This window comes from Oncorhynchus kisutch, linkage group LG17 (genome assembly GCF_002021735.2).
Source record: "Oncorhynchus kisutch isolate 150728-3 linkage group LG17, Okis_V2, whole genome shotgun sequence".
Classification (NCBI taxonomy): Eukaryota; Metazoa; Chordata; class Actinopteri; order Salmoniformes; family Salmonidae; genus Oncorhynchus; species Oncorhynchus kisutch.
Genome location: NC_034190.2, coordinates 71,079,560 through 71,093,206, shown reverse-complemented (window position 1 = coordinate 71,093,206; position 13,647 = coordinate 71,079,560). Strand labels below are relative to the sequence as shown.

Here is a 13,647-nt window from a genome sequence, read left to right as displayed (position 1 = left end):
TGATCTGTGTGACTCGAAGTTATGAAACAAATGTATAACTAGTCACTTCCTGTCTTCTGGTTCAGGTGCTAAACTGGATGATTTTGCAGATTTCACAACCTTTGGGATTGCAACTTCATTGCTCCTGAGGACACATGCCTTAATGGACAACATCCTGTGCATGTGCTATGTCCTGTCTGTGATTGTCCGACTCTGCTTCTTCTCCAGCGGTAAGGAATGCCATCAAGCAGAAAAAAAGCATGGTATCCCTTGTGAAATCCTAGGATAATAGCATGATCTCTTTGTGTATTTGCCATTCAGAAGAAAACTAATCTTTGGGTATTGCAGATTCAGAAGTCCTGATGTGGGTTCTGTCTCTCTTTCTGTGGCTCTTCTTCTCTAGGCATCCCCTTCATGTACCGTGGCCTGCCATGTATCTACTCTTCTGCCATCCTTGCCTGTCTCTCCCTGCTGACCGGAGGTAACATGGTGATCCTGCGGGTCACTGCTGTGGCCATGATCCTCTTCATGGTCAACCAGGGATTCTACCCTCACGACAGGGTCCTGGAGTCACAGGCCTGGAAGAAGGTGGTCTACGCTGGAGGTAATACTCAAGACCAGTGTTTCTTAATCCTGGTCCAGGGGACCCAAAGGAGTGCACAATTTAGTTTTTGCCCTAGCACTACACATCTTATTCAACTGATCAAATGTTTGAGTTGATTAGTGGAATCAGGTGTGTAGTGCTAGCCTCATACAACCAGCCTGAACTCACGAGCTTACATAAATTATTTGCTACACGGATAATTTATGTAAGCTCACAAGATCAGGCTGGTTGTGCGAGGCTAGTGTAGAGCTAGGTCCCCATGACCAGCATTAAGAAACATAACCAGTAGAATAGTGTTGTGGAAAGATTTGGTCATTTCTTCAAACAATCAAGGAGCATCATAAGCCACTCTGGCTTCATCCTGTTGTTATCTGCAGTTGGGTTGTTGTCTTAACCCCACGCTGACTTAGTTTCCCAGATGCAAGGATGCTTTTGAGACAATGAGGAATTGTTCTACTCCTAAGCTATCTCTAGTAAAACACATTATTGTCTCTGTAATGCAGTCTTTAACCCATTTGTCAGCTCAAGCCATCTCCAGTGACCATACACCCAGATTAGCTGCAGGGAAGTAGAGTGGAGCCCATGAAAACACAGACACTAGCAGGACAGAAATGTCTTACCATTAGTTAAATATCAATTGTTAACCATCAATATCAAATAAATCAGGTAAATATGTCATTTTTCTATCACAAGAGGTAGTAGAGCGGAATTGAATTAGCTGTTGAAAAATAAAGGCGAAGGCTTGACCTGTTCCGCCTCTGTCCCACCCCCCTGGACGCCTCTTCCCTTGAGCTAAACAGCCGAATCACATTCTGCACATCAGGTGTTACGTAGCTGCTCCCTTCACGTTTCCCACTTTACTCACTGTCAGTCGTGAATGATAATTCTTCAAGTTTTACCGGTGAAACATCCGTGCTGCATCTGCATGTCAACCATTAGATCTCAATTAGTTACATGGGAATATGCATTTGAGATATTCTTGAATTATGTACAGTGTTTCGTGATAGAATTCTTAAGCAGGCGGTGCTAAACTGCAGTATTCTTGTGTTTTTGTTTCAATCAAAGCACATGTTATACCTAGTGGCGCATGCTGTGTAGTTGTGAGAAATGCAATCATTCACACAATCATCCTAAAATATCAAGACATTTCTCAAGAAATTAGTTGGCTGTTTTTGTCTTACATTAATATTAGCATATTATATTTGGTTATGTAGAATACTAATGAAACATTGTTATCTTGCAGACATTGATTCAGCTGATCTAACTTTATTAAACAAGCACCATTCTCCATTTATTGAAACTCACTCGAGTAGCCTATTCTCTCGGGCAGCTGGAGATTCTACACGTGACGGCGGGTCGTTCTTGAATTGCGATGTCATTTAGAAAAAAACGGTTTTTTAATAAATGTATTTGGGAACATCTTCCCTTTTTTTTTAAATCAACTAATATGTCAGCTTCATGACTTTAAATAGTTTTGATAATGTTGAACATTGACACCAGTAGGAATAGAAACACCAATGATACATTTTAGGTAAATTAGTATTGTCTTAAATGGAGGCCACAGATGGTCAAATCTAAGGCCATTAAACCTTTAAAAAAAGATTGACTTAAGTGATATGATTAATTACAATATGATTTCTCTTAATTTAAATTGAGTAACACCAATTGACACTTTGGATTTAGGCACACCCAAATTATCAATGGAGTCCTCAAATTTATGACATACTAAAAGGGTGTGATTAGCTAGTAATTTAATATAGAACCCTCCCTAATAACTTTGCCACTGGAGGGAATGCTCAAGGTCCTTGTATGACTGATTTTTCCACACTGCAACACCAATGACCTAAAACCTAGGGAAACATTTGTTTAAAAAAGGTTTTAAATAGTTATTATTTTTATTGATCTCTACAATTTTGTTTATTTTCTAGCATTTAAAATAATAGATAAACCTCTCAATCCCCAAAACATGTCACTACAACTCTACTGGGGCAAGCCAAAGTACTTTAAACAATGCATAAACATCACGTTTTGCAGTATAAAAGGCTCGCTTTATGTTTTATCATTGATAAAAAGTTCAATATAAACACAAACTTGTATGATGTGTGGCAATTTGTCGTTTTAAAGAGTTTTTCATGGTTGCAAAGGCAAGGGAGCAAATGCCACCATAATTCAAGAACAACTCAGGCGATAGGCTAACCATGTTTGACAATGACAACATGCCCGTCAATTCAAGTGATCAGTCTGTCGCAAATAGGTTACAATGTGCGTGGGCACTAAATTTGATTGTTGTTTATAGTTACAACAACTTGCCGACGTTTGTACACCAGACCAAGATACCCGATCGTGTGAGTGAGAACAGAAAAGAGGGACAAGTGGCAGCAGGAGCAGCATCTACGGAAACGTGTTTGCGTAGTCTAGAGAAGGCTGGGTTGTTTACCTATCAGGAAGACGCCTCCGGAGAATTCAGCCAAGCAGCCACTCCATTAAAATAAAGCCTGGGAAACACTTTTCTGTGAAACATCCAATGTACTATTTTAGTTTAAAGAGGTGTTAAAACAAATGTATGTTTGGTCCTGTGAAATCTATTGGGATGTTGATACCAGGTACTTTACGCATGTGAGCAGTAAAGAGTCCTCTCTTTCAGAATAAGAGTTCATACTTAAATCTCAAATGAAGGTTTATGAAGTTTATTCATGTTTCAGATCACAAAAATCCATCAATGAGAAAGGTAGGTTATTTGTTTAGCTAGGCTATTCATCACATTTTTCTGTTTTGTTTTGCAGGAGTTGTCATGGTGTTCTGTTCCTCTTTCCCTCCGGCATGTGTGTACTACCTGTTGTGGTCTGTGTCCTACATTTTGTTCCCAACAACACTATGGAGCTGCAAAGTGTAGTAGGCATTAAAGGCCTAGCTACAAATTCACACTCGCACATGGCTTGTCAACAGGCTGTCCAGTGGGGTTAACTAAAGCGCCCAGACTGCTGCTGCCTACAGCGGATCGAAACAGGACGTAAGAGGACGTTGTAATGTTTTTGTAAGATTGAACTGCCTTCATCATGAACACTTGATGGATAATGTACTGTACCTTAGCCATTTTGTTTTTGAATAAGATAGGGTTTGGGTATCTGTAGCTATTATGTTTGTACAATACAACTGCAGAGTCGTACTGTACTGCCTAGTGTGTGTGTGTGTGTGTGTGTGTACTGTATCATCCTTATGCACAAATTGTGCTTGAGATTACTACAACAATAATACAAAAGTATTTTCAGTCATTAATAAAGTCATTGAGTAGCAGTTTTTACTGTAAAGAATAAGAAAATGTCAACAGTTTTTGCAGTAAAAAAAAAACATGCCCCCCCCCTTTTTTTTCTGAACATAGATTCAAACTAGATTCAAACATGTGGCATGCTCTCAATTTGTAAGATATTTGTAATACAAAAAAAAGGTTCATTATATTGCAGATACAAATGAAGTCCATTAAATCATGTTTTTTTAATTATGGAAGACACTACCATCTCGAGATCTTATGTTCTACTGTACTTAAAATAACTACCAAAGTGATTGTACATAAGAATTGTGTGTGGATATGGGATTGTTGAGAAATATTGTTTTTTTTATTTTCCCATCAACTGCATTCTTTAATTGGAATAGTATTTTTTTCTTCTTTAAAATGTTCTAGCCATTTTCAGACAAGATTAGTTTGCTTTTATTGCAAGCAAAATGTAATCGTGCTTTAATTTAAGAGTGTTTACGTTCCCACCAGATATACAGTGCCCTCTGTAATTATTGGGACAATTGAGCATTGTTTTCTTCTTTTGGCTCTATACTTGGTTTGGATTTGAACTCAAACAATGACTATGAGGTTAAAGTGCAGACTGTCAGCTTTAATGTGAAGGTATTTCATCCATACTGGGTGAAATATTTAGAAATTATATCACTTTTTCAAAAACAAAAACAAAAGATTCCCGTGTGTAGTAAAACGTTACATTTTTGGTCCCATATTTGTAGCACGCAATAATTACATCAAGCTTTTGACTCTAAAAAATGTTGGATGCATTTGCTGTTTTGTTTTGGTTGTTTCATATGGTTTTGGGCCCAATAGAAATGAATGGTACATGATGTATTGTGTCATTGGAGTCACTTTTCCTGTGAATAGAAATGTTTCTAAGCACTTGGTAGAACACATTGTAGCACAGATAATCCTGAATGAGTCGTGAATAAAAATGATAACCGCCCCTGTTATTGTAATGGTGAAATGTTAGCATGTCTTGTGGGGTCTGATACTTTTTCACTCATTATTCATGGTTCATTTTGGGATTATCTGTAATCGTGGTAGCATCCACATTGTTATAGAAGTGTTTAGAAACATATTATTTTCAATAAAAGTCAAACAAATTACACAATACATTATTTACCATTCATTTCTATTGGGCAGAAAATAATCTGAACACAACTAAAACAAAGAGCAAATGCATCCAACAAAGTTGTAGAGTCACAAGCTTGACGTAGTCATGGTGTGCTTTGAATATGGGACCAAATAGTACTTTTTACTGCTTTAATACACAAGTGAATTTGTCCCTCCCATTTTAGGGGGAGCAATGTACAAAAAGTCCTGTCATTTCTAAACGGTGAACCTGCTATGGATTAAATACCCTCAAGTTAAAGCTGAGGGTCTGCACTTTAACCTCAAAGTCATTGTTTGAGTTCAAATCCAAACTTTGAGTATAGAGTCAATAGAAGAAAATGCTTCACTGTTCCAATAATTACAGAAGGCACTGTATATTAAAATGATCATAGGCTAGCTATGGTGAATACAATAATGGGCATTCATATAAAATGACTGGGTTCTCGGTTCTCTTATTAAATGCCCACACCAGTAGAAATCCACTTTTTTCTAGCTGAAAGACGATGGCCAGAGTTTACCCATAAAGTTTGACAATGATTTAAGTCCAAGTATATTTGTGCTTGAAGTGACATCTGAACTGCCTACTTTTCCCAAATCCGTGTGACTGCGGTGTCTTTTCCTATGACGCACACATTATTTTCAGCCTCCGTTTTGTTTCAGGGCTGGGTTTTATTTGAATGTACCACCCACCACCAGCATGGCTTTGTTTATGATTTAGAAACCGCTGCAAAAGTTATTCATCTTGGACCATGTTGAGCCAAACAGTCCTCTGTCCACTTGACTGCCTGAACCATGGAGCATATTAAAATACTTGTTTTATTTTACCATAAAATTATCATAAGCTATTGGATAATTTTGTCGATTTTCGCTGTATTAAATATATATATATATGGTATATTGCGTGATATGTTAGCATTTCGCAAACCCGCTACCACTGTCACCCCAAGATGAACGGTTTTGATTGGTGTAATGTTGGCAAGAAACCACAAATGTCTATACAGATAATGAAAATGGACCCGCAAAAAATTATTTTAGGAACTTAGACGAATTGGTTGTTTAGCCACAAAACCGCGTTGCGCAATTATGGGGTATAATAGACGGGGTTAGCTTAGATTGTTGACAACAAAACTATATTTCATCTCCAACGTTTATTGAAAACATAAATACATTTGCACAATTAACACGTGTCTTTCATACATCGTTGTTGGTTAGCTAACAAGCTACTTTTAGCCAAATTAGCATGTGAAATGAAAACACGAAACACTTCAAAACAAGGCACGGTATCAAGAACAAAAAACTAGCTGAAACGAGCCATTTACGATTCCCCACACATGGTAGTCTCATTGTTGCTAGCTATCTGCCCATCCAGAATCACGACACACGGACTTCTGCCCCATTGAAGCGTGCATTGTTGTCGCGGCGTCAGAAGTTACATGTAATGTGTGGCGTGTCATTTCACCTTCCCCTGTGAGAACCATGAGCACGGACATACTTGGTTTTGCAGTGCCGCAGCTGAAACTTGACAGCAGCCTACTGAACAAAGTTTACACCGTGTCCATTACAATGTAGACAAACGCATATCACATATCTTTCAATATTCATTCGAACTATTTCAATGGCGGGTTCGCAGATGCAATTTATGGACGATGCCAAAACTTGAGATAACATATGGCGAAGTCAAAGATAAGCCAGTGGTTTCCATCTGTGGCAAAGTTGTCCCTAAACCAATGCGTATGACAAATCCAGCTCCAAAACGAGCTATAGAGCCAGCTGGCTAATCTTTTGAATAAGGTGTAGTAAAAACATGAGGTTAGAAAGACACAGCTGTCAGTGTCCTTATTCGTTAATGTTTATCAACTCCACATAGACAGTCGCACCCTCAATTTGCGAATATGTATGTATATGTATCCTTCGTCATTCTTTGGTGGTCGACCCTAAATGTGCATTTCCTCTTTAGGATGGGAAATGACGTTGAAATACTGGCGGAAACTTCCTCTGGGGGGGCTCCTTTAAAGCAGGGGTTCCCAAACCTTTTCACTCAGGCCCCCCTTCCAGCATTGGGGAACACCCTGCTCCCTGTATATTTCTATGGGCACAAGCACTATTCATGACATAAACTGTTCACACCCCTCCTGTTGGCAGAGAGAATGACATGTCTATGTATTCATGTGATATTTGAAAGATTCAAACATTACAACAAAATCTATGGGCAAAGAAACCTAGCTAAAAAACGTTAGCTAACATGGGCTAGTTGATCTGGACATTCCCGACAAGTTATAAATAGCTCACTAAGCAAGGTATTCAATGACACATGAAAACTGATGATGCATTTCGAAATTTCACCTTGTGCATTCTACTAATACTCTTGAAAGTTGTAAGTTGAAAGCTGGACTGCGTTCCCCCTTGGGTGAGCCTCACAGTTTGGGAACCACTGCTTTAAAGGCCCAGTGCAGTAAAAAACATGAATTCCCTGTGTGATATATGTCCACACTACAAGGTTGGAATAATACAGTGAAATTGTGAAAATGATAATTGTCTTTTAGTGTGAGAGCTGTTTGAAAAGAGCCTGTTTTGGTGGGATGGAGTTTTGGCCTGCCAGGTGACATCACCAGACAGTCAATTGACCAATAAGAAAGAGTTCCAATTCTCTCTGCCAATAACAGCTAGTTTCCCTCTCCCCACTCTGACAATCCTTTTAATTTGACCTACACATGACATTGTGGTCAGACTTGTGAACATAGCTTTATATTAGGTGTTTGCGCACCTCTGCTTCTGTTTTAGAAGGCTTTACATAATTTTAAAAAAAGCTTTACCATCCCATTGCTTTTATTAACCTAATGTACAGTGAATAGTTCAACTTTTTTTTTTTTCAGTTGATAACCTGTACCCTTTCACACTATAGTGCCAGCCCGAACCATTCTGTACTGGCTTAGATGCATTCCTTTCCCGCTGTCATTTCCAGAACGATTTCAACAGCTATAGTGGGTGTGTAACCAGTCCTGCACAGATCATCTTGGCTTGGTTCGGCTCACCTCAGCTCAGTAGTGTGAAAAAGCTTTGCAGTTACTTTTAAGCGTGAGTCATGAGGACAAAATGTTGTCCGGAATATTCCTGTTCTTGATCCATTTCCGCATGCCTCGGTGTGTTATTCTGAAAATGGTGGTTTGTACCTCTCTTTAGAATTTTAGATATGAGTGTGCGATGGAGACAATGTGATGATGGGTTTGTTTTGAATTGGCTTAAGAGACAATAGCAACAGGACAGTAAAACTATAAATGTCACCTCCACGCCATCCAAACGGCTTGTTTGTTGGCATCGCGGTCAATGATAAGCAATGTTATGAAAATCAACAGTGTTGAGTGTGTGCAGTACAGTTTTACATATCGTGATCACAGTGACTTCAAGACAGTCTCATTGTGGGCATTAACTGTATGGCTACAATATTACATGTCTCATTACTACTGTTAAAGGCACAGGAGTGATCCTCACCAAATGATAAACTAGTAAAACATCTTATGAAGATCTCTATTTTAAATTCTGTAAATGTTTTGACAATTAAAGTGGTGATATAATGACTTGCCTGGTTTCATGACACTGGGGACAATATGACATCAAGAACACTATTCTTACATTTGTACAATTTCTTAAAATATGTTCACTTGTGATGGCCTAAAAATGTGAGTAGACAATAGCAATATAGTGGCAGATCTTTTTTTTCCTGACATCCATTTATGTGCTAAAAGGGACACATTCAAATATGCAATCTTACAATAAGGCTTTGATGCATCCTCCATACAATACTTCCACACCCTCATGCACCCTCATTATGTCAACCCATTTACAACATTTCAGCATCATAAAATAATCTCTCTGAAAGTTTATAACACATTTGATACCACAGTACAATACACATCAACATAAAATCAACTACAGCCATGCTTTGTCATGGACTCACCCCTTGCTTCTAGCTTCTTCATTCATGAATGTGATGCCTTGGACTAGATATTTAGGGCAGCACACCTGCCCTCTTGATGTAGTCAGTGATGTCCATGTCCTCTGGGATGTAGATATCTTTAGTGCCAGCAAGGTATGTGTAAGACCCCAGAAGCTTGATGATGGCGGAGAACACAGGCCGGTCCTTGAAGCTCCACATCCAGCAGTACTTCATCAGGTCATACCTGGAGAGAGAGGCCGGTGAATAGAATAGAATGAGAGAGCGTAATTAGATTAAATATCAGCTACAACATGGAGGCATTACACAGCTAATAATGGGCTTTACATTGGCAATGGCATAATTACATGTATATTCTTATGGTTTAATGTGAATATTATAGACAGAATGTTTTTGGCCAGGGACGGGCACAGACTTACAAGGGTCCCCCACAGTTGTCTGGCTTCTTCATCCTGTATGATTTCTGTAGGTGGAGGAACACACGCTCCGGTTCCAGATCAGGGTAGGGGGGAGAGCCTGAGGGAGCAATATGAAAAATAAATTAAATATTGAAGACTACTAAAACCAAAACAAACAAAAAACCTAATTGAAAATATTGTTGTCTTATTGTAGAGGTAGGCCTACATTTCCAAATGACTTGAATCAGATATCAGCAAAGTAACAGTTACCCAATGTGATCAATTCATACAGAAAGATTCCAAAAGACCATCTGAGGGGGAGAGAAAACAAGTTATCAAGCATGTTGAGATGTTACAAAAAACAACTGAAAGTCATGTAGAAATATTATGTCAGAACGTTAATAAAATCAAACAAACATTTGGTTAATGTACACTCTACACTATGGGCCAGATTCCCAAGCACAGGTTAAGTTTAGTCCTGGACAAAAAAAACTAGTTCAATGGAGATCTTTTTCATTGGGAATGCTTTAGTCCATGAATGGGCTTAATCTGTCTCCGGGAAAGGGGCCTAAATGACCCAAAACTCACACATCACTCCTGTCTGTGGTTGGGTGCTTCATCATCCTCTCTGGAGCCTGCCATTTGAGAGGGACCTCAGCTGTTCTCCGATTGGCCAGTTTGTCATTCTGGCACCTGCGATAGGCCAGTTTGTCAGTCTGGTGCTGGCGGATCTCGAAGGCCAGGCCCAATCCAGATACCCTCACAGAGAACCCTGGACCAATCAGGATGTTCTGTGCAGCAACATGACCATGTACAAGCCTGTGCTCCGACAACAGATAGTCCTTGAAGAAGATTGTAGAAAAAAAATTATAATAATAATAATGATGTGCCTTAATGCAGAAACCTGGATATAATTGATGTGATACTTTAAATTGCTTGGATTATATGCTCAAAGTCATTGTATTCTAGCAACTGACTGCAGTACCAATATTCTCCATGAGGTGTCGTTTATTGACGATGAAACTGTTGTAAATCACATTGGTATCCTATATGCACCTAGGACATTACACTGTATTCACTGCAAAGAGCTTGTTGTGGTACTGTATTTTGGCCTTCCATTGGATATTAGATCTCTCCAAATGCTACATAAAATCACTTACCAGGCCTGCTGCCACCTGCTTTGCCACCAAAAACACTGATCTCTCTGAAAAGTGTTGCAGTGGATCCAAGGGCTCCGAATCACTCTGGAGAACAGGGAAATTAATGATTATTCAGTCAACTCAGGGGGATGCTCAGTATTCAATTTCTGAACTTAAAGTGACCAATTATTTATCTGTAGACCATTCAATTAATGACTTCAATTTGAATTAAATGTAACTGAAAAATGGAATAATGAATTATCATCATATTGGGAATAGAAATACAGTATTATTCACATTCAACATGCTTGATTCGTGAGGGCTCTGGTGAGTATGATTTCCAATGTATTTGTTACAGCAAATAAACTTGAACTTAAAGTCCCACCCATTGTTGTCTTACATTTCTCAGGGTCCAGAGGTAGTGCAGAAGGTTGCCAGGACTACAGGCCTCCAGTACCAGGTACATAGGTAGTCTCTGTGTCTGACAGTACAGCATCCGGACCAGGTTCTGGTGTTTACACACGGTACCATGGAAAAGGATCCAGTCAACAAACTTCTTTGCCTCAGGCTGATTTATGCCTCCTGAAAGGAGATTTTTTACATTTTTTAAAAACATTTATTCAACTAGACAAGTCAGTTAAGAACAAATTCTTATTTACAATAACGGCCTACCCTGGCCAAACTCTAACCCGGATGACCCTGGGCCAATTGTGCGCCGCCCTATGGGACTTCCAATCACGGCCGGTTGTGATATAGCCTGGAATCGAACCAGGGTCTGTAGTGATGCCTTTAGTACTGAGATGCAGTGCCTTAGACCACTGCACCACTTGGACCAAAGTTTTTAACTTCTTAAACAAGGAACAAAATCATAAAAATCCTAATCCATTCCAGTGGGATCCTCTAGGAGTAAAATGTAAAAATTCTGTATGTTTTTACCTGCGAGGTACACACAACTCTCCCATAACTCAAACTTGCTTGGGGCAATATCTCCAAAAACATGCAGCAATGTCCCACACACAGCCTGTATAAAACTTTACAAGCATATACCTCGGAGTGTCTTGACCACTACAGCACTGGGTATATCCTTTCTTCTCATTGTGCCTCTGCAGATAGGACCATAGTGGCCAGTCTGCCAGAACTCCAGCCCCTCCAGAGTACATTCTCCTGGGATCTCCCACAGACTCACTGGGCTACTGGACACACACTCCTGACCTGCTGGATGCAACGCAGTACTGTGCTAAAGATTTGTGATGACATGCATTTGAATTGCAACTTGAAGTTGTTTCTTGAGGTTGATATTTTAATGTTTTTACAATGTCCTGTGCCTTGCTTGGCAGTAGAGGGCTCATGTTAGTCATGGTTCAGAGTGTGCATACTGATGCAGTGTTGATATGAACAGGAACAGATTTCATGAACAATTATTTTTACATCATAATTCACTGTGGTGAATTCACTAGACAATATTACAGATCTAACACAGGTTGATATTTCCAGTAGGTTTAAGTTTACCACGATTGGTGTAATGGGCAGGGATGGAGGTCCTCTCTGGTGCTGCTCTTCTTCTATGGAAGAGACTGCACAGTATGCTGGTCACAACAACCACTGTGCTGAGAGCCAGGAGAGTGGGGATAATGATCACAGCTAATGTGCCTGATCCTTCCTCATCTGAATACATACACAGTTCAGATGGTATGAGGGGAACACAACACAATCACTGTAACTGGTGCAGTCAGACAGACAACTGGTGCGTTAAACTTGGCTCTTGTTGCATATCTAATATTTTCTCTGAGCTGGTGTTGATGAGAGACTGTTGTAGTTTACACATGGGAACATAAAATACTTACAGCACAGAGGGTCTGAGGTGTTGTTGCATGGAGACGCCTGCACATCCATAGATTACAGGTGGTTCTTACCATTTCTCACATCTTCAGGAAGAGAGATTAATCCAACATAAGGCCTATGAATGGAAGAATATAATCAACATAGTATTATTTTGGTCTATAAACACTTTTATGATGGGAGCATCCATTCAGAGCCAGTCAGGTAAAAGCTATAATGGTTGACCAACAAAAAAAATCATAATAATGCTAGTAATATACAATAATTGCACCACATCAATACAGGATGATAAATCAGGTGTAGTTAGTTGACTTTAACATTTCAACAACAGGAAGAACTGCTGTAGTCATTTTGCAATGGCCTAGACCAGTGGTTCCCAACCTTTTCCCGTTACTGTACAACCAACGGAATATTGCTCTGCCCAGAGTACCCCTTCGTGTTCATTTTACCAGTAGGCCGATGGTCTCATGAGTCTTCTCAAGTACCCCCGTGGATAGGTCAAGTACACTTACAGTCGGTATCCTACCCCTGGTTGGGAACTACTGGCATAGACCACATAACAAACTAACACTCTAATTTTCAACTCACGTAAAATATCGTAAGCACATGCAGATACAAGCTGATGGGATGAAGTCAACACCGGGCCATCGTGCTAATTACCAATATGCCTACTAATTGGTCTTCCAAGCAAGACAGAGAACTGTAAGAACAGCGTGTCCTCACAGATACCAAATGAAACTGAAGTTATGGACGCCGGCAATTTACCAGGGAGATATAAAGGAAATGTGTCTCCACATGCCTACCTGTAATATTTGAGTGAGCTCTCGTGACAACAGCTTTTAGAAAATACACACTTTTCTAACGTCGAATGCCCTCTGCTCTGGCTGAGCGGGCTATGGCCATGAAGGTGACCGCGGTAAGTTGACTGACTGTTAATTATTAACACGAGAACATTTTGTGACTAAATATTTATTTAACTACTGAGATAATATTGAGTAAACGTGATGTTATATTTGTCTAGTACGCCTTTTCTGCTTTTCGTATGTGTCCTCCATTCACAGGTGTCCCCATCATAGACTTTGATAGTATCTATCATGTCGTTTGTGAGAGCATGGATAGCACGATTGAGGCCATCTCCGTGGTGGTGGCGTGGAGTCCCATACCGAAAAAATTTGAACATTTTCAAATACTTGTGGATATAAAATATTTGCCAAATATATTTTCATACAAATGTATGTATTCCAAATACTGTACATTTACAAATGCGTACAAAATGTTTTATTTTTGGGGGATATATTTATTAACATGTATCCTAATTCCCAAAATATTTT

General features: G+C 39.4%; 2 protein-coding genes across 14 annotated transcripts in view; one reads left to right on the top strand and one right to left on the bottom strand.

Moving 5' to 3' along the window:
• tmem269 (transmembrane protein 269) overlaps nucleotides 1-8,560 on the top strand; it is a 32,495-nt gene extending 23,935 nt beyond the window's left edge. For 10 of the 11 annotated variants that reach the window (XR_004203705.1, XR_004203706.1, XR_004203704.1 and 7 more), the window contains 3 exons: nucleotides 66-209; nucleotides 383-583; nucleotides 3,367-8,560. Coding sequence is in view for 8 of the 11 variants with exons in the window: in XM_020506786.2 (XP_020362375.1) it covers nucleotides 66-209; nucleotides 383-583; nucleotides 3,367-3,476 (455 nt within the window). In the remaining 3 variants the exon portion in view is untranslated. The remainder of the gene's footprint in view (nucleotides 1-65; nucleotides 210-382; nucleotides 584-3,366) is intronic. The other variant, XM_031794500.1, reaches the window with a different exon arrangement.
• si:ch73-206d17.1 (tyrosine-protein kinase STYK1) lies at nucleotides 6,261-13,222 on the bottom strand. 3 transcript variants are annotated; one of them, XM_020506782.2, is made up of 10 exons: nucleotides 13,120-13,222; nucleotides 12,322-12,434; nucleotides 11,987-12,142; nucleotides 11,525-11,692; nucleotides 10,878-11,059; nucleotides 10,499-10,582; nucleotides 9,927-10,180; nucleotides 9,609-9,649; nucleotides 9,360-9,456; nucleotides 6,261-9,166 (listed from the first exon to the last, which is right to left on the bottom strand). In XM_020506782.2, exons 2-10 carry the CDS (start codon nucleotides 12,368-12,370, stop codon nucleotides 8,995-8,997), a joined length of 1,203 nt encoding a protein of 400 aa, XP_020362371.1. In that variant the 5' UTR covers nucleotides 12,371-12,434; nucleotides 13,120-13,222; the 3' UTR covers nucleotides 6,261-8,994. The 3 variants fall into 3 exon arrangements, with proteins under 3 accessions (XP_020362371.1, XP_020362373.1, XP_020362372.1); XM_020506784.2 differs by having other exon boundaries at nucleotides 6,383-9,166; nucleotides 11,525-11,689; XM_020506783.2 differs by lacking the exon at nucleotides 13,120-13,222 and adding an exon at nucleotides 12,905-13,072 and having other exon boundaries at nucleotides 6,383-9,166.
• Nucleotides 13,223-13,647: the final 425 nt, after the last annotated feature.

Excerpts from the sequence above, each read along its gene's own strand:
- si:ch73-206d17.1 (XM_020506782.2), bottom strand. The coding sequence starts at position 12,370 with ATGGATGTGCAGGCGTCTCCATGCAACAACACCTCAGACCCTCTGTGC. Across the intron at positions 11,693-11,986 it reads TGCCCATTACACCAATCGTG|CAGGTCAGGAGTGTGTGTCC; the intron begins GTAAACTTAAAC and ends CGTTGCATCCAG. Across the intron at positions 9,457-9,608 it reads GTATGAATTGATCACATTGG|GCTCTCCCCCCTACCCTGAT; the intron begins GTAACTGTTACT and ends TTGCTCCCTCAG.